The sequence below is a fragment of the Delphinapterus leucas genome, chromosome 1, assembly GCF_059928025.1.
Source record: "Delphinapterus leucas isolate spDelLeu-1000000601 "Yukka" chromosome 1, BTC_Dleu_Yukka2, whole genome shotgun sequence".
Lineage (NCBI taxonomy): Eukaryota > Metazoa > Chordata > Mammalia > Artiodactyla > Monodontidae > Delphinapterus > Delphinapterus leucas.
The window spans coordinates 151,717,686-151,740,284 of record NC_143129.1 but is presented as its reverse complement, the minus strand read 5'-3'; the positions used below and the strand labels follow the sequence as shown (position 1 = coordinate 151,740,284).

At 54.3% G+C, this 22,599-nt stretch overlaps 1 protein-coding gene across 4 annotated transcripts; it reads right to left on the bottom strand.

Moving 5' to 3' along the window:
• Nucleotides 1-10,568: 10,568 nt before the first annotated feature.
• Nucleotides 10,569-16,415, bottom strand: PDZK1IP1 (PDZK1 interacting protein 1). 4 transcript variants are annotated; one of them, XM_022575625.2, is made up of 5 exons: nt 16,323-16,415; nt 15,944-16,118; nt 13,413-13,521; nt 11,593-11,688; nt 10,570-10,965 (listed from the first exon to the last, which is right to left on the bottom strand). In XM_022575625.2, the coding sequence occupies exons 2-5, from the start codon at nt 16,008-16,010 to the stop codon at nt 10,893-10,895; spliced, it is 345 nt and encodes a 114-aa protein (XP_022431333.1). In that variant the 5' UTR covers nt 16,011-16,118; nt 16,323-16,415; the 3' UTR covers nt 10,570-10,892. The 4 variants fall into 4 exon arrangements, with proteins under 4 accessions (XP_089779287.1, XP_022431333.1, XP_030615860.1 ...); XM_030760000.2 differs by having other exon boundaries at nt 15,944-16,132; nt 16,323-16,406; XM_022575624.3 differs by lacking the exon at nt 16,323-16,415 and having other exon boundaries at nt 15,944-16,316.
• Between the last annotated feature and the right edge of the window lie 6,184 nt (nt 16,416-22,599).

Sequence of the window (22,599 nt, the reverse complement as noted above, 5' to 3'; positions counted from 1 at the left end):
AGCAGGACCTCTGGATAAGTCCTGGGCATGCATGTGTGGTTCATCATTTATTATTTGTAGACTTTTTAATGATGGCCATTCTTCATCAAAAAACCTACAAACAATAAATGCTGGAGAGGGTGTGGAGAAAAGGGAACCCTTTTGCACTGTTGGTGGGAATGTAAATTTGTACAACCACTATGGAGAACAGTATGGAGGTTCCTTAAAAAACTAAAAATAGAACTACCATATGACCCAGCAATCCCACTACTGGGCATATACCCTGAGAAAAGCATAATTTAAAAAGAGTCATGTACTACAATAGTTCATTGCAGCTCTATTTACAATAGTCAAGACATGGAAGCAACCTAAGTGTCCATCAGCAGATGAATGGATAAAGAAGATGTGGCACATACATACAATGGAATATTACTCAGCCATAAAAAGGAGTGAAATTGAGTTATTTGTAGTGAGGTGGATGGACCTAGAGTCTGTCATACAGAGTGAAGTAAGTCAGAAAGAGAAAGACAAATACCGTATGCAGACAAATAAAGGAATAGGCCAAAATTTATCTTTGACTATGTTGGGTGTTTTTCTACAGCTCCCTCTAATCTTAACCCTCTTTCAAGTGCTGGCTTTGATTTGGGCAGCTGTAGTAGTCCAATTAAACTGTAGCAGTATTTTATTGCAGCTGTGCTACTATAGTTGCCCAACAGCAATTAATTGTTTCCTACAAAATCAGCTTTACTTCTGTAATAAAAAAGCAAACAGTTATATAGCACTTTCTAGGTGGTAAGCATTGTTCTATATGTTTTTCATGTATTAACTCATTTAATCCTCTCAACAGTTCTGCCATGAAGGTCATAGTATTATGTACATTTTAGAGAAACTGAGACACAAAGAGGTGAAATTTTACCACCGGTAAATGTTGGAGCCAGGATTTGAACCCAAGTAGTTAAACTCCAGGGTCTGTGCTCTTAACCACTATATTGAAACAATAACTCCAGTTTTCTCTGAGATCTCTCCCATTACTTGTTCATGAGGATCTGCGCTATTACCTAGCATAAAGAAGTTTCCTCTTTTTAATTCAGCGCAATGGTATTTTTCACACACTATTCATTGTCATGTTTATTACCTACATAATATTCCATGTGCCTAGTTGCTCAAACTAGACAACTCAGAGTCAACTTTTACTCTCTTTTTCCCTATCTTTTTATTTCAATTATACCTGCATCTGGTCGGTGTTTTAGCTTTTCCAGCATCATAAAATGATTTATTGCTGCCTCCCAACTGGAGAAAATTCTTTTCTCTACCTCTATTCTAGATCCCCTAAGGCCCATAATCCATGCAATTTTACCATCCCTTTGCTCACACAAAAGCTACATGTACAAAATACGGGAATCAACATGTCTTTTAATTTTTCCCATCCAGGCGCTTTCTGTTTCATTTTCCTTTTACTTTCTTGTCACTTTCGTTTTACTACTGTGGGTAACTTTCTTCGCTTCAGGTCAATCTGTTGAGCTCCTGATGGATTGGGGCTGAAGAACTGCCCTTACACACAACGCCCTGACTTCCAGCCAGGGATCTCTCCATTTGGGCCACCTCCACGTCTCCCCAGGGATCCTATCAACGGCCACTACACTCAGACCCCCAGCCTGGGCACACTCCCCTATACACACAGGAAAAGGGGTTTGCTGGTGCAGGAGGGAGCATCCCAGGAACTGTGTGAGCTCTGCCATCTGGTGGCTGTTCAGGATATTGCAAGGAATAGGGAGAAAGGATAAAAGGACAGAAGAGACATCTGGCAAAAAGAAAGTGCTGTACTTCGTGAACAGCCCTTTAGAAAGTGTTGGCCTCAAAGCAAACTGAAATCTTCCCCCACCCCCACCCCCACTGTCTACAGTGAACTGATTAAATGTAAACTGGATTCAGCTGTTAAGGAAACCACTAGTGAGCACGTACCTTACAAGAGCCTCGGAAATGCTCATATTCTTTGATGGAGACATCCCACTCCTGGGAGTTTGTCCATTGCTTCAGTGGTTTGATGGGAGAGGCACGATGACTAGGGTCATCCAGACAGAGGCAGTATAAGAGTGCAGAGATCCAAGAACCAGACCTTCTGCCCAACGCCAGCCAGTGTTGGGACATCAAGAACTGGGGTGAAGAAAAGGAGGCCCAGGAGGGCCTCATTCAGCAGGACAGTGGGGCTTTCAGGGGCAGGGAAGCTGAGCCTGTGCTTTCCAGGCAAATGGGAGCCCACTGGGCTCTGCTGAACCATCAACTAAGCTTAGGCCCACCAAGCCCAGCCAGCTTGCAGATTAATTCCAGACCATACTTGGTAAAGAAGGACCTGTGGGAAGAGGTAGAACTATTTTTGTAATTTATTTATTTATTTGGCTGTGTCGGGTCTTAGTCGCAACACACAGGATCTTCGTTGCAGCACGCGGGATCTTTCATTGCGGCGTGTGGTCCTCTAGAGCACGCCAGCTCAGTAGTTGTGGCGCACAGGCTTAGCTGCCCTGCGGCATGTAGGATCTTAGTTCCCCGACCAGGGATCGAACTCGTGTCCCCTGCACTGGAAGGTGGATTCTTAACCACTGGACCACCAGGGAAGTCCCGGTAAAACCATTTTTAATACCCTCAACTGGGACATGGGAAAGGTGTAAGCACAAGTGGGCAATAGCTGGTGGGCGATGAGAATGAGCCATGGTTGGTAGGTGTCTGTGCATGCTGGCCCTGGGGCTACAGCATGCCAGATCTTATGCTAGGGCTATACACCGGACTCTCCACAAATACGACATAAAGTCTCTTTTTGATGTCCATTTAAGGAAAAGAAAACTGAGAGGTTAAGCGATTTTCCCAAGATCATGCAAATTATTTAAGTCGTTGAGCTGGGACTGGCTGACACATATTCATTCATCCGACGAACACTGAGCACGTGTTCTATGCAGGGACTCTGCCAGGTGTCCTGGAGATGTCCTGCCCTCCAGCAGCTCTCAGACATAGAACATAGCCCATTTGGTGAGCATGGAGTGGGAAAGATGTATCAGAAAGCTGTCTTGAAGGAGGTGAGGCTGGCAGAAGGGAAAACATGAGCCCGGAACATGAACAAATAGGCACTGAGATGTGAAACGTTGTGGGAGGGGAGGAAGGAGAGCTTGGTGTGGGAAATCACAGAGAGCCTGCAGTGTGGCCATCTAGTGGCTGCTTAAGACATTGCAGGCAAAACAAGAAGGAAAATTCAGATGTCTGTTGCTAACACTTATTGAGCATTTATTTACTCTATGCTTCCTGTACATGCATTAACTCATTTACTCTTCACTGCAGCCCAATAATATGCACATAATTTTACCCCTAATTTTCGGATTCAGGCGCTGAGGCGCATTTATTACTAACTTGCCCAATGTCACACTAATATAAAATTGGCAGGGCAGGATTTGCCCAGGGAGGTCTGGCTTCAAGCCCAGGCCTGCAGCCACTAAGCTACACCTGCCTGGAGGAGGGAGGCTCACCTCCCAGGTGTGAAGGGATGGGTCCTGGTTGACTCTGTGTTTGGGAAAGGTCTCTCTAGTGACCATGTGGAGGACAGTTTGAGCATGCCACGAGAGCGAAAACAAGGAGTAGAGCGGAGGGTAGCTGCAAACATCCAGGCAAGCCGCAGACCTGAAGCAGCGGAGGTGGGATGGCGTGAGGGAGGGGAATTCAGGGCGCGTCCCGCCTCTGGCCTGGGTGGATGAGGGGTGGTACCACTACCAGCACAGGGGAGTCAGGTGGATCAGAGATCAGGGATTCCACCTTGGCCTGAGGTGCCCGCGGAGTTGTGCAGGAGGCAACTGGGTCCTGGAGGGGACGGGGCTGAAGGTGCTGATTCAGAAGCTGATACTTCATGGGAAGTGATGTAAATGAATGGAGTGGATAAGGTCCCTGTGTCGCTCATTCAGCCACCACTGGCCGGAGACCGCCTGTACTCTGGACCTGTGCTGGACACTCGGGCATCACAGCGAACAAGACAGTCGTGATCTCTGCCTCACGGAGATCAGCGCTCACAACCTTGTCAGAGAGCAACGCCCTGACCAACTTGAGGCTCTGAGTCCAGGGGCCTCTGGGAGCCTGGTGAGCTGAGGGCGGTTCGTCAGGAAGAGCTCCCCAGAGAGAACGGCCACCATCCTATTATGCTGAGGGCAGAAGGACCAGACAGGCCACCGTATCTTGCAACAAGAAGATGGGACTCTGGTGCTCCTGGTGAGAGCAGTCTCGGCAGCGTGTTGGGGGTGGCAGACTTGGACAAGCTAGTGGAATGGATGGAGGCAGAAGCAGCCGATGCAGACCACTCCACTTAGATGCTGCGAGGACCGCTCTCAGACACTTTCCCAGATGCTTCTTTCCAAAGGGACTGTGAGCGCTGCAGTGGCAAACACTCTATTTTCCTCTTCAGCTCTCCGTTTCTCTCTCTCTGTCTGTCTCGCTTTCTCTCTCTCCCTCTCATAAACACACACACACAGAACCCTATGCTGGGGTAGAATTAGACCAGGTCCAGTGCCACTACTGGACTGTGTGACCTTGGGCAAGTCACCTCCCTTTCTGAGTCCGCATTTTTTCCTCAAGAAAATATGGTCAGAATGAGTCTCCAAACAGAAGACATCCTACACACCATATAGTGGCCGTCAGCTTTAACATGCAAACCACCACCACCATTACCACAACCATACTGCATTTGGTTTGAGGGAAGGCCCTTCCCGGTCTCTTGTTCCAACTTCTTAGCTCTTGGCACCTGGAAGATTCTTTCATTGGCTTCTTCCCATCCCTCTCTCTCCCTTTCCCCTCTGCTCCCCGGAGCTCCCTCTCCTCCCTCACCACTCCCCCACTTTGCCCACACCCATCCTCACCACCACCCCCATCCCATACCCCCAGCTCACAGCCAGAACCAGTCAGAAGCCCGGTTATTCATTTGCAAAGTCCATGTACAGAACTGTACCAGCCTCAGCAATGCAGAACGAACTAACCCCATTACGTCGGTGCCTCCAGAGGTCCAGGGGAGCAGCTGTGCCCAGCATGTTCTGTACCCACCAGCCATGAAGAGCCTCTAGCCTGCCTCTCACCTGGACTTGTTACATGACCTTGGGCAGGTGCCATCCCTTCCTTGGGCTTCAGATTCCACAGTGCAATATTAGTAAACTGGGCTAAATGATTCTAAGGTTTTTGCTAGCTCTGACACAGTAGTCTTGAATCCAACCGAGTTCATCCTGTAATAATAACAATAGTAATAAAAAAATAAAAGCTAACATTTATTGTGTGCACTAACTGTATATCTGGCACTATTCTATATGTTTTGTGTGCACCGTTTATTTGAATCTTCACAACACCTCTTATTAAATAGACACCATGAATAAGGACTTACCATATAGCACAGGGAACTCTACTCAATTCTCTGTAATGGCCTATATGGGAAAAGAATCTAAAAAGAGAGTGGGTAGGGGACTTCCCTGGTGGTCCAGTGGTTAAGACTCCATGCTACCAATGCAGGAGGCATGGGTTCAATCCCTGGTCAGGGAACTAAGATCCCACATGCCACGCGGTATGGCCAAAAAATAAAAATAACAATAAGAATAATAAACTAATTTTAAAATAAAAAATTAAAAAGAGTGGATATATGTATAACAGATTCCTTTTGTTGTACATCTGAAACTAACACAACATTGTAAATCAACTCTACCCCAATAAAAATTATAAAATTAAAAAAAAGAAAACAGTGGATAACACTGTGCTGATGCGCTAGAACTGCAAAATTAATAAATAAATAAAATTATGAGTGCATTTTCTCATTAAAATAAATAAATAAATAGGCCCCACGTACTGCCCCCAATTTACAGATGAGCTTGGTTGAGTTGATTTATCCAAGGTCACACAGCATTAGTGCCAGAGCGGTGCTGTGTCCAGGCTGCCTGGCCCAGACCTGGCCTCTTAGCCTCGTAGTGGGCATCCAACTAGAAGGCAAAATCTCTGGCTCAACTACAAACTGCTCAACTATGCTTCAGACATGCCCTGTGCATCCAACAGCGCCGCCCCCGGTCCACTCCCTGTAGACGTCCCACCAGCTCCTAAACTCCATGTGTCCAAACGCATCCTCACCCCACATGCTCCTGCCTGTCCCCTGGCACCTGCCATTCTCAGGGCCATCCGCTAGCCTGCGCAGTACCTTTGCGAGAAGCAGAAATAGGCACCCCTCCCTGCAGGTGGATGGAGGCCCACCAGGTTGCAGGTAGAGGTGCAGTCCACAGAACCCAGTGCGGTGTCCCCCCAGCTCCAGCATCTTCCAGCTTGCTCAGGAAAGTACTGAGACTCGTCCTTGAACTTTCTCGCACTCTCTCTCATCAAACTCTCTCTATTCTGCTTCTCCAGGGTGCCAGGGTCTCTAGGGAACAGGGCACCACAAACACTGTCATTCCTTGCTCTCTGGAATAGCGACTCAGGACAGATGCCATTGGGCTCTCAGACCATTTCTGAGAGAAAGGGAGGTGTGTCATCAGGACCGGAGGCTAAGTGCCCCAGAGCCTGGCCCCACCAGTAGTGCACGGAACCTGAGGTTTTCACGGAGTTGGCCTCTAGCCACACAAGGAGGGGACACTGGAGGCCCAGCTGCCCTTGAAGCCTGCAGGGCAAGGTGCTGGCACAACCTATGGGGTCCCCGGGGCCGTGCCATGGGAAGGCCTTTGGTCCCGGTGCTTAAGGGGGAAGAGCCCCCTGAAGGTCAAGTTCAAAGGTTCTGCTGAATCTGCCTGTCCCATTGAGTGTACAGCCACCAGGTGGCAGCCGAGGCTACAGGCAGATGGGGGAGAGCAGCCCTTCCCCGCCAGCTGCAGACCAGATGGAGTAACAGTATTCGCTGACCCCAGGACCTTCAGCCAGAGAGAGCTTGAGAGAGCACGTGCAGGTGTGTGTCTGTGCGTGTGTGAGGCTGAGGGGCACGGACAGACATACAACTGGACAGACGACTGGGGTTTAGTCCATCTTCTGGGTCTCTTCACCATCCCTTGGGCTTCCCTTCCCTGGGCCCAGCCCTGTCCTGGGTGCTGGTGACTCAGAGAGGAAAGTCACACCCTGCCTGCCCGTGAGGAGCTCCCAGAACTGGGGCTGGAGCTGGACACAGACAAGGAAACAGACAACACGGGGCAGTGAGTGTAGAGATGGCTGGTGTGGCTCAGAGGAAGCCCCTAACCCAGGGGTTGGGGACAAGCTTCCCAGAAGAAGTAACTTCTAAGCTGAGCCTAGACAGACTTCTGGCGAGTCTCAGGTGTGGTGATAACACATACATTATCTCTGTGTCCTCCCAGCAGCCCCACAGGGAAGCCATGACAGAACCAATTTTACTGGCAGGTGAAAGGAGCATATGAAAGGCCAGGTGGTCCCACAGGCAGTGAGGAGAAGAGCTGGAATTTGAACCAGAGTCTTCATGATTCTTAAGCTCAAGCTCCTGGCCACTGTGTGTACTGCTAGGGAGGGAGGAGAGCTGAGCTGGGGGCTCCAGGCCCCGGGCCAGATCTGGAGGGGAGGCAGATGCCTCCCACCGGCATCCCAGAGCAAGTTCTGCCGGCTCCAGACATCTGACTCATCTGTGAGGTTGGTCCAAGGGGATATGGTAGGATAAGGAGAAAGTCACACCCACTCCGCACCTCTCCCCACACCCACTCCTTTACCCTGGACTGGGGGAGGAGACTCTGGCCAGCAGTAGTTCCCATCTGATGGCTCCCTGAAACGCAATAAGCAAGCAGTATTCCTGCTCATGTCACTCTGAGCATAAGGGAAGTCATCTTGAAAATCAGCCCAACGCCCTGCCAACTCTGTCTTAACAACAGGTGACACTCAAGCTAGAACTCCGCAGCCTTTTTTCAAAACCATCTCCAGGCTGGAATTTCCTCTTCAAGTCTAACTGAAGTAAGCAGTGTTGCAATCTATCTTCATTTCCTGTGTGGAGCTTTTAGTGCATGAGTTTGTGTGTAACCTATAATGTAACCCTGTGAAATCCACATGTTTTAGGTAGGGGAAGAATAAGAAAGGTGCAAGCCCTGTTCCAGGAAGCTGGAAGAGCCAGAACGCCCTGTGTGGGTAAAAGAGCCTCGGGTTCCTACAGGCAGGGCCTGGGCAGCCTGTGCATTCTGCCCAGAGAGCAGGTGGCGGGCTCAGCTGGAGGTCATGCGACATCACACAGGGCCCAAAGCGTGAGACCAGTGAGGGCACCGGAGTCCGCCCGCCGAGAGGAGGCATCAGGGAAGCGCGGGCACGTCGGGGAGAGCTAGGGAGGGGCCCACAGGGAGAGCCAGCTGGAAAGAGAGGACGGATGCGAAGGGAGAGAGAGGCCGGTGAGCACTGAGTTCAGGTGGAGGGAGGAGAACGGAGAGACGCGACAGATACAAGAAGATGGAGGTAAAAACAGGACGAGAGATACGCTCAGAAAAAGACAGAAGCACGGAGACGGAGATGAGTAAAGGCTGGGAGAGCCGAAGAGGAGACCGGGCCTGAGTGGGGGAGGTCCCGCATGGGAAGAAGGGGTGGGGAGGGAGCAGGAAGGCGTTGAAAGAGCATCCTCCCCCTTGCCTGCCAATCAAGGAGCTCAGAATCCGCTTCCCCCAGGGCGGGGGGCGGAGAGCTTCTCCCACCTCCCCTGCCGCCCCGCCTGAGCCCAGAGGCTCCCCCTCCCAGCGCCGCCCCCTAGGGACTGGCTGTGCAGCCCCGATAGATGGTGGGGGGCCCAGCTGGTGTGTTATCAGCCTTCTCCAGGAGCCAGCCCGAGCCACTCAGCGGCTGCCAGTCTGCGATTAGGCCCCCGGAGGGTCATTAAGCACCGCCCTGGCCCGGGCCCAGCCTCCTTTCCCTCCCTCCTCTGGCCAGGCTGGCAGGTGGGAACTGGCGATAAGGACTGGGGGCTCGGGCAGCTCTGGAGTCGGCAGCTCCATGCCCCCTGCCCCCTGTCAGGGCAGGAACATGGGGTTGGAGGGAAGGTCAGTGCTAGCCCAGCACGGCAAGGACCCCAGGATGGAGTTCCCACCATCCTGGTCCTGCCCGTGGGGAGGGGCTGAGGAGGGTCCTGGAGAGGCCCAGGCAGCCTGCTGGGGATTCTGCCTCCCCGACCCGACCCCAGCTCCCCACTCCCCCACCCTCAGCGCCAGGGCAGGACAGCAGCTGCCACAGCCCCTGCTGGTGAAACCTCACGAGTGTGAGGGGCTAGAGGGAAAACAGAGGGATGGTATCTCGGTCTTCAGGCCCTGGCAGGCCAGTGAGGGGTCAGACTGGAACCCCCCTGGGACAACAGGGGGCAGAGGTGGGAGGGGATGTAGCTTCATGCAAGGAGGATCAGATCCAAGGCAGCCAAAGGCTGGTCAGCTGACTCCGCCCTCTGGTCTAACCAAGGAAGACTTCCTAGAGGAAGAGGAACCCACGCAGGGCCAAGGAAAAGGAATATGCAGTTTCAACTGGCAGAGATGGGTGAAAAGGCATCCAGCCATGTGCACACAAGCCTAGAGTGGGAATCACAAGAGCTCCAGCCACAATTCACCGAGCTGAAGCCCAGAGAGGGGAGGCAAGTCACACAGCAGGGCAAAGACCCAGCCAGCCCTCTGCTCGGGGATCTTCCCTCTGCTGCAGGCTGCAAACTAGACCCTAGTGAGGTGAGAAGGATAATTCGGATTTCAGATGGGTCTCCCCAGGGATATTTGGGTGAAACCCTGGAACAGCAGAGGAGCAGTTCTAATGGAGAAACGAGGGGCTGTGACAGGTTGGGACAGGTGACAGAGGGAGACCGCTGGGACAAGGTGGGCTGCCTCCTGCCTTCCAGCCCCTCTCCTCTGGATCTGGGAGTGCTCCTGGGGAAGCCAGCCTCCAGTTGTCACCCCAGACAGAGAGACAGAGGCTGTTCCCATAAGAATGACAGTCACAGAGGTGAGGGTCCTCCACGGTCAGCCAGCCCAGCTGAGTCAAGCCTCCCATGTCCTCTCCCTCCTGCTTCATTCCCCCCGGGGGCCCAGTTACTTGGCCCCGGCCCCCCCCCAGGACTGGGAGTCAGTGGCATTAGGGAGGATGATTCTACTCGAGCTCTGTGGTGGGACTGGCCAAATCCTCCACAGAGGGTTAGCAGAGCTCAGAGGGGACAGTAACTCTCCAAAGTCACACAGCAAGTCAGCAGAGGACCGCAGACTGCAATCTGGGCTTCCTGAGTCCTAGCCCAAGACTCTTTCCTGGGGCTTCCTATGCCCAAAGCCCAGCCCAGAAGGGCTACGGGCAGGAGGACAGAGCTGGATGGACGGGAGATGAGTGAGCTCACTTCAGTGCCCGGCAGCATGGAGACAGGGGGTCAGGATGTTGGTGCTGCATGAAGACCCCAGGATCGCCCAGAATTGTGGCTGTGAAAGGCAGGTCAAGAGAGGGGGCACTTGTAGGAGGGTCTCTGCCTGGAGTAAGGGGTGTGCTCCCTGGCCCCAGGGGTTCTCCCAGAGAGGGCTTCCTGGGAAATCCTCCAGAATCACCATGACAGAGGCTTTGGAGATGATTCCAGAAAGCAAGATCAGGTCTCACTGGTAGCCTGAGGAGCTATTTCTGAGCCCTGGGAGCCTCAGACACAGAAGTACAAAACGTCTTTATTTCACAGAAATGAGAGCCATTTCCATGGTTGCAGGGAGGGAGATGTGAGGCGGGATGGGAGGTGCTGAGTTGATTGTCCTTTTCAGAAGGGTCTTCTGAACTGAATTGAGTGGGAGGCCCCCTAGGACCCCAGAGCCACGGCTGAGCCCCAACCTGGACATAGTCTGAGCTCCGAGCTTGGCTGGAGGGTGGGGCAGGTGTGAGAGCTGGAGTCAGCCCCTTACTGCACATTCCTGTACAGAGAAGGAGGGGCCTGGACATCGGGCACAAGGAAGCAGGGGTCACATTGGGGTGCTGCGGACCTTGCCCTCCTCCTCCAGGTTGTTCTCATAGGCATTCTCATGCTCACTGGACCTGAAAGAGGATGACAGGGGTCATTGCTCCTTCTGTCCCATCCCCTTCTCCCTGACCCATCCTGCATTTGTGAGGGCAGTGTCTTCCAGAATAAATGTCTGAGCCCCAGAAGGGGGTTCCCCTGACCACATCTGGTCTTCTGCACCTGAGACCTGAGGCCTCTCACCACCACCCCTGAACCCCTTCTCTCTCTTCCACCTAGCCCTTCCCCCACTGGGCCCCCATTGAACCCACCTCCCCACTGAGCTCCCTCCCCTACAGATCCTCCCCACACACACTGAGTCCCCCAACTCATCCCTTCAGAGTCCCCTTCCCGCGCTGAGCCTCTTTGCCCCACTGCACCCCTATGAGTCCCAATCCACCCCCTGAGGCCCTCCCCCCACCAAGTCCCCATCCCCTTACGGAACCCTCTTCCCAAACTGAGGCTGCATGTCCCCATGGAGCCCTGCAGTGCTCTCAAAGCCCCCATCGCTCACCATCTCCCCACACGGAACCCCCTCTCTTCACTGAGCCCTTCCCCATATGAGCCCCCATCCTCTGAGCCCTCTCCCCTTCAGAAGCACCTGGTCCTGAGGTCCCTAGGGGACCCTGGAGCACAGGGTGGCCAGCCCTATACTAGCACCTCACCTGAAACTGGCCTCAATCGAGGAGTACTTGCCGTCCGTTCCTACCAGGATCCCATCTGCTTTGTTTCCGATGGTCATGACCATGTTCACAGGCTCCCTGGGGAAAGAGCTCATCATCAGGGCTCTCTGGGTCCCCTCTCCCTCGGTCCCCCCTCCTCCCTCTAGTCCAGTCAGGCCCTGTTCTATAGGCCCTAAGGCAGAAGCTCCTCTCTCCAGCAGGGCCCTGTCAACAGCCTGATTCTGGCCGTGGGGCCGCACACATTTCTCCCTGCACCACTGTGGGGCCCTCAGGTCCCAGCCTGAGATCTACTAAAGATGTACCCCAGGCCTTGCACCGGCCACCTCCTGGCCTCCCTCTGCCGTTTTCCTCTGGCCTCAGCTCAGCTCCAGGGCAGACCCAGCAGGACTCAGTGTCTGCCCTAGATTTCCGCAAGGTTCTCCTAGGCGGTAGGAGCGGTCACTGACGGCAGAGCTGGGGCCAGTGGAGAAAAGAAATATTCCCGACAAAAATCTCCTCGCCTCTTACTCAAGTGTGTCCTCTGTCCCCAGCTCCCCAGACACCACTCTTATGAGGGTTACAGGGACCCTAACCACTGCTCATCTTTCCTCGGACATCCCGTGGGCACCTCAGACTTCATATGTCCCAAACTGCCCCAGATCTGCCTCTTGTGGTCTGTGTCTCGGTGGGTGGTCCCATCAGAAGCCGGGATGTTATCCCTGTCCTTCCTCCCTCCTGTCCTCAGTGTCCCCACCCCTCCTAGAAAGCTCTGAGACCTGGACTCTCTCTCCATCCCCTCTGCTGCCTCCACAGCTCAGACTCTCTCCTGACCTCACCCTCATTGCTCACCTCGCCTGCGGACTGGCCCAAAGCATCCGCCACGGGGCAGCCAGTGATTCTGTTCCGGCCACGTCTCATCCCAAGACTGGCTTACAAACTTGCACTGGATTCCTACTGCACTAAGGATAAAGCCCAAAGTTCGGGGCTTTGGTGTCCAAGGGTCTGCTTGGCCTGGCCCCTGCCGACGTCAGCAGTCTATCTCGGGCCTCTCCATCCATGAGCTGCTTCTGTTCCCTCAGTGGGTCCTACAGTGCTGCTGGTACCCAGGCACCAGGTCGCCGGTGTGAGAGCTGGGGGCAGATGCAGCCTTGCCCCAGAGTCAGCAGGTGCGGAGTGAGCTGGATTTCAGCCCAACCCCTTCTACCTTTGTGCTCTGCTCCGAACTCAGGGCCCCCAGTGACTCTTCCCTCAATGGCAGTGCTCTCCTACCGCACTTAGCTCCTGCCTGGGCTTCAGGATAAACATACAGTAGGAAGACTTCTCTGACCCCCCGGCTCAGGCCCACACTGCATTTTGCCTGCTCCTTTAGCGTCAGCACTCACACTGCTATCACCCCTTCCATGTTTGCCTTCCCTTCTGGTCTGGGAGTCTGTGAGCACAAGAGTAGTGTCCATCCCATTGCCCCCCTGTAGCCCCTGCATGTGACAGAGCAGCAGACCCTGAAGAAGGGCAGAACATTCCTGTCCAGGGGTTTTCACAGCGTCCATCACAGACGGGCCACTGTCCCAACTCTACAGATAGAAACACTGAGACTCCAAGAAGAGAAGACGGCTCCCCGAAGCGCAGCAAGTGCACTCGCAGGGCTCCAGCAAGCCTCAGCTCTGGTCCCTGAGACCTGGGGCCTCAGTGCCCCTTCCACACAGTGAGAGGAATGGGCTCAGGGTTTCTGCGGCCCTTCTCACTGCTACCAGAGCAGTGGCCGTGGTCCTGGGACCTCCCGGCTTGCGCCGGCGCAGCTCCCAGGGCCCCCGCACAGCACTCACTGTTCTTCCTGGCACCAGAAGTGGTTCACGGCAAAGGCGATTGCAACGAGGACCAGGAACACAGCCACGGCAATAAGGCCCTGCATCCAGGGCTGCAGGTTCCCCAGGCCTGGAAAGGGAGGAGTGGGCGGCGGGTGCTGCAGCGGGCTGGGCACAGTGGGGCTGCCAGTGCAGGTGGGGCCTCACGCCCCCCGGGGCTGGCTAGAGGCTACCAGCCTGCTGCCGGGACTAGTGGAGACCTTCTGGGGAACGAGGACCCATCTGACCCCTGGGCTTATAAAAGGGACCGTGGTTTGGAGGAAGACAGAATTGGGAAGAAGGAAAGGAGCTGAGGAGGGAACAAGCCTGAGAGAGCAGCATCTGAGGTCCAGGCAGCCCAGAGCGTCCCCTCACCCCCCACCCCTCCCCCACTGCAGTGGGTCAGTGCAGGGCCCCCGGGGAGTGCCTAGGCCCCAGGGACCAAAGGGCAGCCCCCTGAACAGACGGCCTTGGCCTTTCCAGTGAGGGTGGCTCCCCTCCTCCCCGGCTCCCAGGCTGAGGCAGCCCAGAACTAATAGGACTAGGCTGGCATCTGGAAGATCCTGTTTTGTAACAGGGGTTTCTGTGGGGTTGGGTAGGCGTGGGAGTGCAGGCGGATGGGGCTGCTTGGCTCGGGGTGCCAGGAGTGCCCAGAGAAAGGGGTGGGACAGAACGTCTTTGGAAAGTCAAGACAGAGGGACAAGCTCTCCTCTGGGTCTTGGGGGCCGGGAGGGGAGCTTCAAGCCTGAGCCCCTTTTGTCTTCTCTGGCTCAGCGCCCCGGGGAATGACTGGGCCAGAGACCAATTTGAGGCCCCTTCCAGGCACCTTCTCTGCCTTTTGCCCCTTGCCCCTTGACACCACCTCTAACCCTCAGGTTTCCCAGAAGTCTCTGCCCTCAGCCACTGGCAGCCCCAAAGGGCTCTCCTCTCCCCGGACATCACTGTGCTCTGTGAGCCCGAGGGGGCCCGGCCCCACAGAGGACAGACACACAGTAGCAGTTAGAGGTCTCAGGAGGGGAGAGAGGCCCACAGGAGACTTTTGAAGAATCCTGCCTCCAGGCCAAAACACCTGCCTCCCTAGTGCCATCCTGTATCTTGAGGGGCCCAGGCTGAACATCAAAAATCTCATTCTGCCTCACTCCTGCTCAGAAGTCCTTCCTTGAGTCTACCCGAAAGCTCTCCTGCTGCAGGGAGGCCCTGCCTCTTCTCCAAGCGCTCTCTGAGCCTGGCAGGTGTTGGGAAGGAGGCAGGGCTCTGGGAACTCTGTCCTGCGGCCAGGTCAGCCCTTGCTTATCTCCTTGGATAACAAAAGATACACGCAGTATGCTTACTCTAAGTTCCATACTTGCCAAAAAGCTGTATTTTGGACTCATTGTTTCCCCAAAAAACAATGGTTCAGACCCATTGTCTCCTCAGGTCAGTGGTTACTCAAGGACTGGGAGTTAGGGCTTAAGCCCTGGGAGGCTTGTCCTTGCTTCTTCCAGACCCTGCAGCCAATTCCTTCCAGACACACCAGGGACACTGCTCCTCCTTCCAGGTGGCTCTGGGATGAACATATAGCATAAGGGGCAGAGCCTGGGGCAGGAGAGAGGTGAACTGAGCCCTGTCCCTTCTTGCTCTGCTGTGTGACCCACACAAGTTACTCCACCCCTTTGATCTTCGATTCCCACAGAGGGCTTCTAAGACCTGAGAGACAGAGTTGAAGCAGACACGCGTGAGAGCTCAGGGCATCTGCAAAGGAGGGGTGCATTGGGAGCATCTCTGCCAACCTGCCCTGGACCCAAATCCCACCGGCAGACTCCCCACAGCTCAGGGCTGACACCGGATGGTGGGTGTGGTGCTTTACCAATGTGAAGCCCTTCCCCACCCCTTAGTGGTAGCTGCCCTGGGAGGTGGGTGGGGCAGGTTTATTGTCCTCATTTTATGGATGAGAAAACTGAGTCTCAGAGAGGGACAGTGATTTGCTCAAGGCCACACAGCAAGACAGAGGCAGAGCTGGACAAAGAGCTCAGGCACATGGTGGGGGCCACATTGGGACACTTGTCTTCTGGGTAGGAAGCGGAAACAACTTAGGCCAAAGCCATGGGCAAATGCCTGACAGCACTGCCCACCCCTGAAACAATCCTGCCGTTGAGAGTGGCTCACACACTATTCCCACCCCCCTTATAGCCCCCAACGCTCTGTCCTCAGCAACCAGCCACCTCTAGGGAATTCCTGCTCCTGGAACGTGGGTCTCAACTCCCCTCCCCAACCCTAGACCCTAGATCCAATATTTCCCCTGCTGCCCCCATTTCTCACTTGTGGGAAACAAGTCACAGACAGAAGCCTGTGTCTGCCTTTGGAGGTTCCTCTGGCTAAGCCCATCCCTGCTCCCCCTCCAAAGCGTAGGTGCCAAGGGTGATGAGACGGGCCAGAAGGCCACCCCTTCCACCCCGGGGCTCCCAGCACCCAGGCCGGCCCTCTCCGTACTGCAGCCCCTATCCCCACCCCAGGCTGGCCCAGGCCTGTGCTACCTTGCTGACCGCTGGCGGGTGGCACTGCCGTGAGCAGGCCCAGGATGACCAGGCCGAGGGCTGACATGGCTGCAGGCAGCTCCCGGGCCTTCTCTCCGCCGCTGGAATCTGGACTCCTGGAGCTGCCCTGGGGCCTGTCGGTGTCTGCTGAGATCAGCCTGGTCTCCGTCTGACCCTGGAGGAGAGGTGCTAGTAAGGAAGGAGGAGAGGGAGGACTGAGGCGGGAAGGTGGAGTGAACCTGCCCTCCCTCCCATGGTAATGTGCCAGGCCTGGCCTCCCCTGGCTGGAGCCCAGCCCACTCAGGCTGGCTTTCGAGGTCATCTTCTAGAGACCATGGGTCTGAGGTCCTGGGAGATGTGGGGAGAATCGGGGCCTCACCTCCAGGCCTCAGGCCTCCTGGAGTCTTGCGTCAGCTCCCCTTCCCGGCAGCGGGGCTGGGCTCTGGGGATAGAGTGACACATTCTTCTCCTGCCTTGAACGAGCCCAGTGGGCGGGGCCTCTGGGAAGGCTGAAGGTGGGATTAACTAATTTGCTGGCTGGCTCGGGGACACGGGGAAAATCCCGGAGGCTAGGGAAAGGTCAAAGCTCCCCCTCCCCGAGAGCCTGGCCTATTTCCTGTTCTTCCCCTCACCTGTCCCCACTCAGCCAAGCCAGACCCCGGGACCCCAGTCCTGGGGCACAGCCCTGGCTTCTGTCCCTGCACTCCCTGCCCAGCTCAGCAACTCTCTAAATGCAGCCTCTCCCATGGGGATCACAACAGAGGGCCTGAGGGTCCCAGTCCCAGCCTTCCCCACCCAGCCCAGTTGACCTGACCCAGTTCAGCTCCTCCTCCTGGCCCCAGAGGTGGTCCCTGGAAGCTGGGACAGGATCTGGGCTTGGTCAGAGGCCTCTGCACACACCTTCTGATCCCTCTCCACCCATCACAGGGAGAGAAGTAAGTGAACACAGCCCTGCTCTAGAGGACAAAAGAAGGACACCCCAGGTGGAAGGTCCAAGTCTGGGGCCCTGAACCCCTGGGCCCTCAACTTCTAAGATCCCATGGAGCCCATGAGACCCTCCAGCTCAGGAACTGAGAATGACCCACGTACCTGTCGAGGCCCCGGGCCCAAGGGCCATACTGGGTTTCCTTTCTCCCCACCCCCTCCCCTCCCCCAGGAGTACAGGAAGCCAGGGATGCTGGAGTTTGGCTCCACAGATGTCAAGAAAGAAGGAGGCAGAAGACTGGGGCAAAGTCTCAGAGATGGAGGGTCCCCAGAAGCCAGGGCGTGAGCTGGAAGCCCCTCCACAGCGTCCCTGCCCAGAAGCCACCAGACGGCTGCTCACAAGACCTCCTGGGCAGCCCTTTCTACTGCCAGTGGTAGCACCCAGACATCATGCCTCGTCCCTGCTTCCTGTGTGTGTATGTGTGTGCCCACTACCATGGGTGGTACACACAGCTATGCAATGACGGCGTCTCAAGATGACGTAAGGGAACGTGGCTTGGAGGTGAGTGATGCCTCCTATACCTAGACAGTTGTTGTCTGTCCTACCCCAACTTGGTGTCTTCAGAGTGTTACGGCACAACGTTTGGCTAGAGTAGGCACCCTGTGTGTTAATGAACAGCCAGGGAATCACTGATTAGAATGCAGGGAACTGGGTTGAACGTAACAAACAACCACTGACGCCTTCTTCTAAGCAGGGGAGTCACAGGGTCAGACTTGCATTCAAGAAAACACCTCTGGACAGCGTGGAGAATGAAAGGGGAGCACAAAGACCGGAGAAAGGGAGGTCATGGGGAAGCTGCTGTAACAGCTGGAGACGCGGGCTGCAGCAGGGCAGGGCAGAGGGGATGGGCTTGAGCCATATTTAGGAGGATTAAATGGACGGGACATGGTCACTAGAACACTGACGAGCTGGGTGTGGGGAGTGAGGGATGGAGGGAGCTGAGGGTCATTCCCAGTTTCAGGCTTGGTGGTGCCTCCGAAGGGGCCAGACCAAGTTTCAGGAGGTAGGGCGGGATGATGAGCTACAGGTTTAGATGTACTGTGCTTGTGGATGCTCCAGAGGGAAGCACCAAGAAGGCAGTGGGATCCCTGGGTCTGGAGTAGAGAGGCGCATTTTGGGAGCCGCCTTCGGCATGGCGTGTTCGTAGCTGAGGCACGGGAGCACGTGGTCTCCGCGGGGTGTGTCTGTGTGGGTGTGTGCACGCGCATGCAGCAAGGAGAGAGCCAGGGCAAGGAGGGAAGCAGTGAGAGACCCAGACGCAGTCGAACGCATAGGGTCTTTCAGAGGAAGAGGAGTCAGGGTGTAGCAGGAGGGGAAACTCCAAAAGAGTGGATGTCCCAGAAAGTGTGGAAGGTGAGCTCCAAGAAGAGATGACAGGCAGGGACTCCCATCCAGCCAGTGGCCCCCCAGAGCAGCCCAGCCTCTCCCATCAGTCCCCAAGTCCCAGCGCCTGCCTCTCTCATCCAAGCACCCCCCTTCCCTATAGAACCCAGGGAAGGACAAGAACTCCCTGGGCCATGCTTGGGGACCCTGCGGGAGGGGGGTGAGCAGGAAGGACATCAGGTGACCAAGAGGAGGAAAACACACCTCCCAGGTCAAAGTCCCAAGCTTTAGAGCAAAACAAGTTGTTCCGGAAAAGGGGGGTGTGGGTGGACACTTGGCTTTGAGGCTGGTCCTTTCTCTCTAGGTGTCCTCATCCAGCTGAGGGGAGGGGGGGTCATCTCCCCAGCTATATGGACACAGCCCTGGGTCCCCATGGTAACAAGTTGGAGCCCCTGCTGGTCTGGCTTGGGTCCAAGATCTGGACTCAGGCCTCAGCAGCCCCAGAGGGCTGGACCCCGTGTCCTCATCTCTGAGCCACTGTTCCATCAACGCTCAGTTCCTCCCTCCTGTTCCCAGCCCAGCTCTGCCACCCCGTGTCATCAGGCCCCCTTATGCCCTCCACACAGCTAGGTCTTGTGTGATTACCCTTCAGAAAAGCCAAAGTGGGCCTCACTGCTTCTAGGTAGGGGTCCCCTTTCTCCTCACCCCATCCAGCCTGCCATTCCACTTGTTGCCAGCAGGTGGCAGAGTCTAGCCCCATCCCAGACTAGTTGGGGAGGGGATAGAGGGGAGCCAGTTTGCAGCGGAAGGTTCTGCAACTTCCTCTCTCCAGCGCCCCACTTCCGACCCCTTCCAGGGGTAGTTTGAAGGAAGGGAGGGTGGACGCTGACAACTAAACAGTCAGTGATGCTGTGAACATCGCACCTGGCGTGCTCAGGGCTATGCTCTAGGGAAGCACTACAGCTAAATCGTTAGGGATGGCGTCCTGGCGGGGCTGATGCTAGGAAAAGTTTAGCTGAATTGTTGGAACTAGCAGAGAGACAGCTTGGGGGAAGGCATCCAGGCAGAGAGCTCAGCCTGAGGAAAAGCACGGAGGCACGTTCTCGTTGGGGCTTAGAGCACAGAAGTAAAATGTTTTTAATTCATTCTTATATTTCATCTTGCTAATGTCTTTGCTGCAAGCCCAAGAGCTCCTGGAGACCTTGTTTTATTTATTCAAACAGATCCTACTTAAACCCCTTCAGGGCTGCCAGCTACTCTTCAGATGATACGCAGTCTTCTTAGCATCGGCTTGAAGACCCCACCATCTGCCCTTACCCTCCTCTCCAGCTTCATCTGGCCCCAGGGCCTTTGTCACTTCCTAACAGCAGCCAAGCTCTCTCCTGCATCAGGGCCTCCTCCACAATTGCTCTTCCCCTCTGTTTGCCTGGCGGATTCTAACCACTCCTCCAAGTCTTGCATTAGGTGTCACTTTCTCCAAAGGGCTTTCTTTGATCTCCCTTCTCCCCCATCTGAAGTCACTCCTTCTATGAGTCCCCTGCTCATCTCTTCACAGCCGTTATCACAAATTGCAATGACATGTTGATATGTGTGTTTACTCATTTAGTCTCTGTCTCCCTGGAGAGAAGGCATCGTGTCCATTTCAGCCCCAGCACACTAGTACTGACTGAGCACACACGCAACAAATGTAAGTTTCAGTATATCCAGCGCCTACCTCTGGCCTGGCAGAGAGCAGCTCAGAGAATGCTTGTTGAATGAGTAAGGTATTTTAGCTCTAGTCAGGACCTTATCTTTCTCTGTCCTCTAGCTGTGGGCACAGAGCATGGATCTGCTTCATCTCTGGGTGAGAGGAGACAGGGTCACGGCTGTTCAGAGAAGCTGGACCTGGCCAGCCCGGGATGAGCATGAGTTCCCATCCCTAGAGGTGCACAAGCCAAGGCTGGGAAGCAGGTCCCCCAGTGGGGGCAACTACAGAAGGGGTTCTGGCCCTTCCATCTCTGGAAGCCTGTGATTCTGTGACTCTGTTAAAAGACTATGGTAGATTTTTGTATTTTAATCAGGTTCTGAGGAAGTGGGCTGGTTAGGGGTGAGTCTCTCTCCTCTCAGACTCAGCATTTGGTTCCCCCAGCTCACTTCACTTAGCACTCCCTCCACAAGAGCCCATGGGCAGTACTCGATTCACGAACTTGCATGGGAAAAACATTACATCTGTATCTCACTAACCTCTAACTGAAATTCACCATATTCTGCCATTGGGAATGAAGGCATCAAACCACAGTCCCTCTGCGACCTTCTCCTGTCACCATACAATTGTTGCAGATATCTGGATGGATTATTTCTGCTCATCAGTATGGAAATATAACAGTCATTGGGACTAGACTTCCACTAGGTCTTATCATAAAGTACATATAGTTACTATATTGCAAACTTGTATTTTTAATGTTTTAATAACTGTATTTCAATGTAATTGGTTTCCTGGCAATGCCACGCATTTTATTTTATGCATTTTAGAACATTACTGGGCTTTCCTGGTGGCTCAGTGGTTAAGAATCCACCTGCCAGGGACTTCCGTGGTGGCACAGTGGTTAAGACTCCGCCTGCCAATGCTGGGGATACAGGTTCGAGCCCTGGTCCGGGAGGATCCCACATGCCACGGAGCAACTAGGCTCGTGCACCACAACTACTGAGCCTGAGTGCCACAACTACTGAGCCCACATGCTTGGAGCCCGTGCTGCACAACAAGAGAGGCCACCACAGTGAGAGGCCCACGCACCACAACGAGGAGTGGCCCCTGCTCGCCACAGCTAGTGAAAGCCCGCGTACAGCAACAAAGACCCAACGCAACCAAAATTAAATAAATAAATTTATTTAAAAAAAAAGAATCCGCCTGCCAATGCAGGGGACACGGGTTCGAGCCCTGATCCAGGAAGATCCCACATGCTGCGGAGCAACTAAGCCCGTGCATCACAACTACTGAACCTGCGCTCTAGAGCCTGCGAGCCACAACTACGGAAGCCCACATGCCACAACTACTGAAGCCCGTGCACCTAGAGCCCATGCTCCACAAGAGAAGCCATTGCAATGAGAAGCCCGTGCACCACAACGAAGTGTAGCCCCCGCTCACCGCAACTAGAGAAAGCCCGTGCACAGCAACGAAGACCCAACGCAGGCAAAAATAAATAAATAATTAATTAAATAAAATCTCAAAACTAAATAAATAAAATCTATTCAAAACTAACTAAATAAAAGCATTACTCTGAGAAGGGGTCCATAGACTGCCCAAGGTTTCCATGGCACAAAGAGTTAGGAAGTCCTGACACAGGGAGCCTGGGGCAGGTCTGCTCAAAGCAAAGCCACACGATCTCAAGGTCAGACCTGAAGAAAGATTGGCACTTTCTGGACAGAGGCTTTCTGGGGCTCAGAGCTGGGGGCTACAGTCAGATTGCCCATAGAGGGCCCCAGTGCCCCGGGGGGCTGGAAGGAGCAGAAAGCAGAAAGGAATGTACTGGCTGGACTCCTGGGTCCTAGGCGACCCCACTGGGCTGGTGAGATTTAGGGCCAGGACCCCCCAGTGGGGGAAGATCAATCACCTCCTGCTGCCCACTCACTGTGCCAAGAAACTAAAGGGCTGGCCCTGGGCCAGGAGCCCAGCCTGCCAGCAGAGGTCCCAAGACCAAATTTTTGCCCAGTGGTTCCAGCACAGCCCTGCTCCCCTGCCCCAGGCTGTAGGTCAGCAGTGGAACCACATGGTGGGTGTGGTTTCTAGAATCACGGCCTCTCCTGGCTTAAAGGCTCCTCCTGAGTAGCGTGATCTTGCCCCTCATTTTTCAGCTGGGGAAATTGTGACCCAGAAAGAGACAGTCACTAACTGGAGGTCAGACTGTAAGTTATCAATAGTAGGCAAGATAGGGCTAAACCCCAAGCATCCCTATGTCTAGCCCAGTCCCACTGTGAAGCACCTACTTGTTGGTCAGTTTCCCAAACAGCAATCGGCTTGCTTTCATTCATTCACTCAGCACACATGTACTGTCTCCCATGGGACTGGAGACACAGTAGTGAACAAGGTAGAGCTTCCATTATACTATTATCTAATTACCGTCGCACCTAATATTTCAAAGGAGATGGAAGGGCATGAAGAGTATATAAATGGGTATGCCCTCTAGTTTACGAAATCAAGAAAAGGTAGTATTAAGTCTAAAATTCACTTCTTCATTCATTCCGCCAATGTTTACTGAATGCCTTCTGTGGACCAGGCACTCTTCGAGACGCCAGGGATACAGCAGTGAACAAAACAAAGTCCCTGCCCTCACAGAGCTTATATTCTAGAGAGGTTAGCCAGGAAGCAAAC

Bases quoted from the DNA above. Each gene is read 5' to 3' on its own strand.
- PDZK1IP1 (XM_022575624.3), bottom strand. From the start codon at position 16,265: ATGACCTCGAAAGCCAGCCTGAGTGGGCTGGGCTCCAGCCAGGGGAGG. The intron at 13,522-15,943 runs GTAGCACAGGCC...CTCCCTTTCCAG, and splicing joins ACCCGCCAGCGGTCAGCAAG to GCCTGGGGAACCTGCAGCCC. The intron at 10,966-11,592 runs GTGAGGTGCTAG...ATCCTCTTTCAG, and splicing joins TCGATTGAGGCCAGTTTCAG to GTCCAGTGAGCATGAGAATG.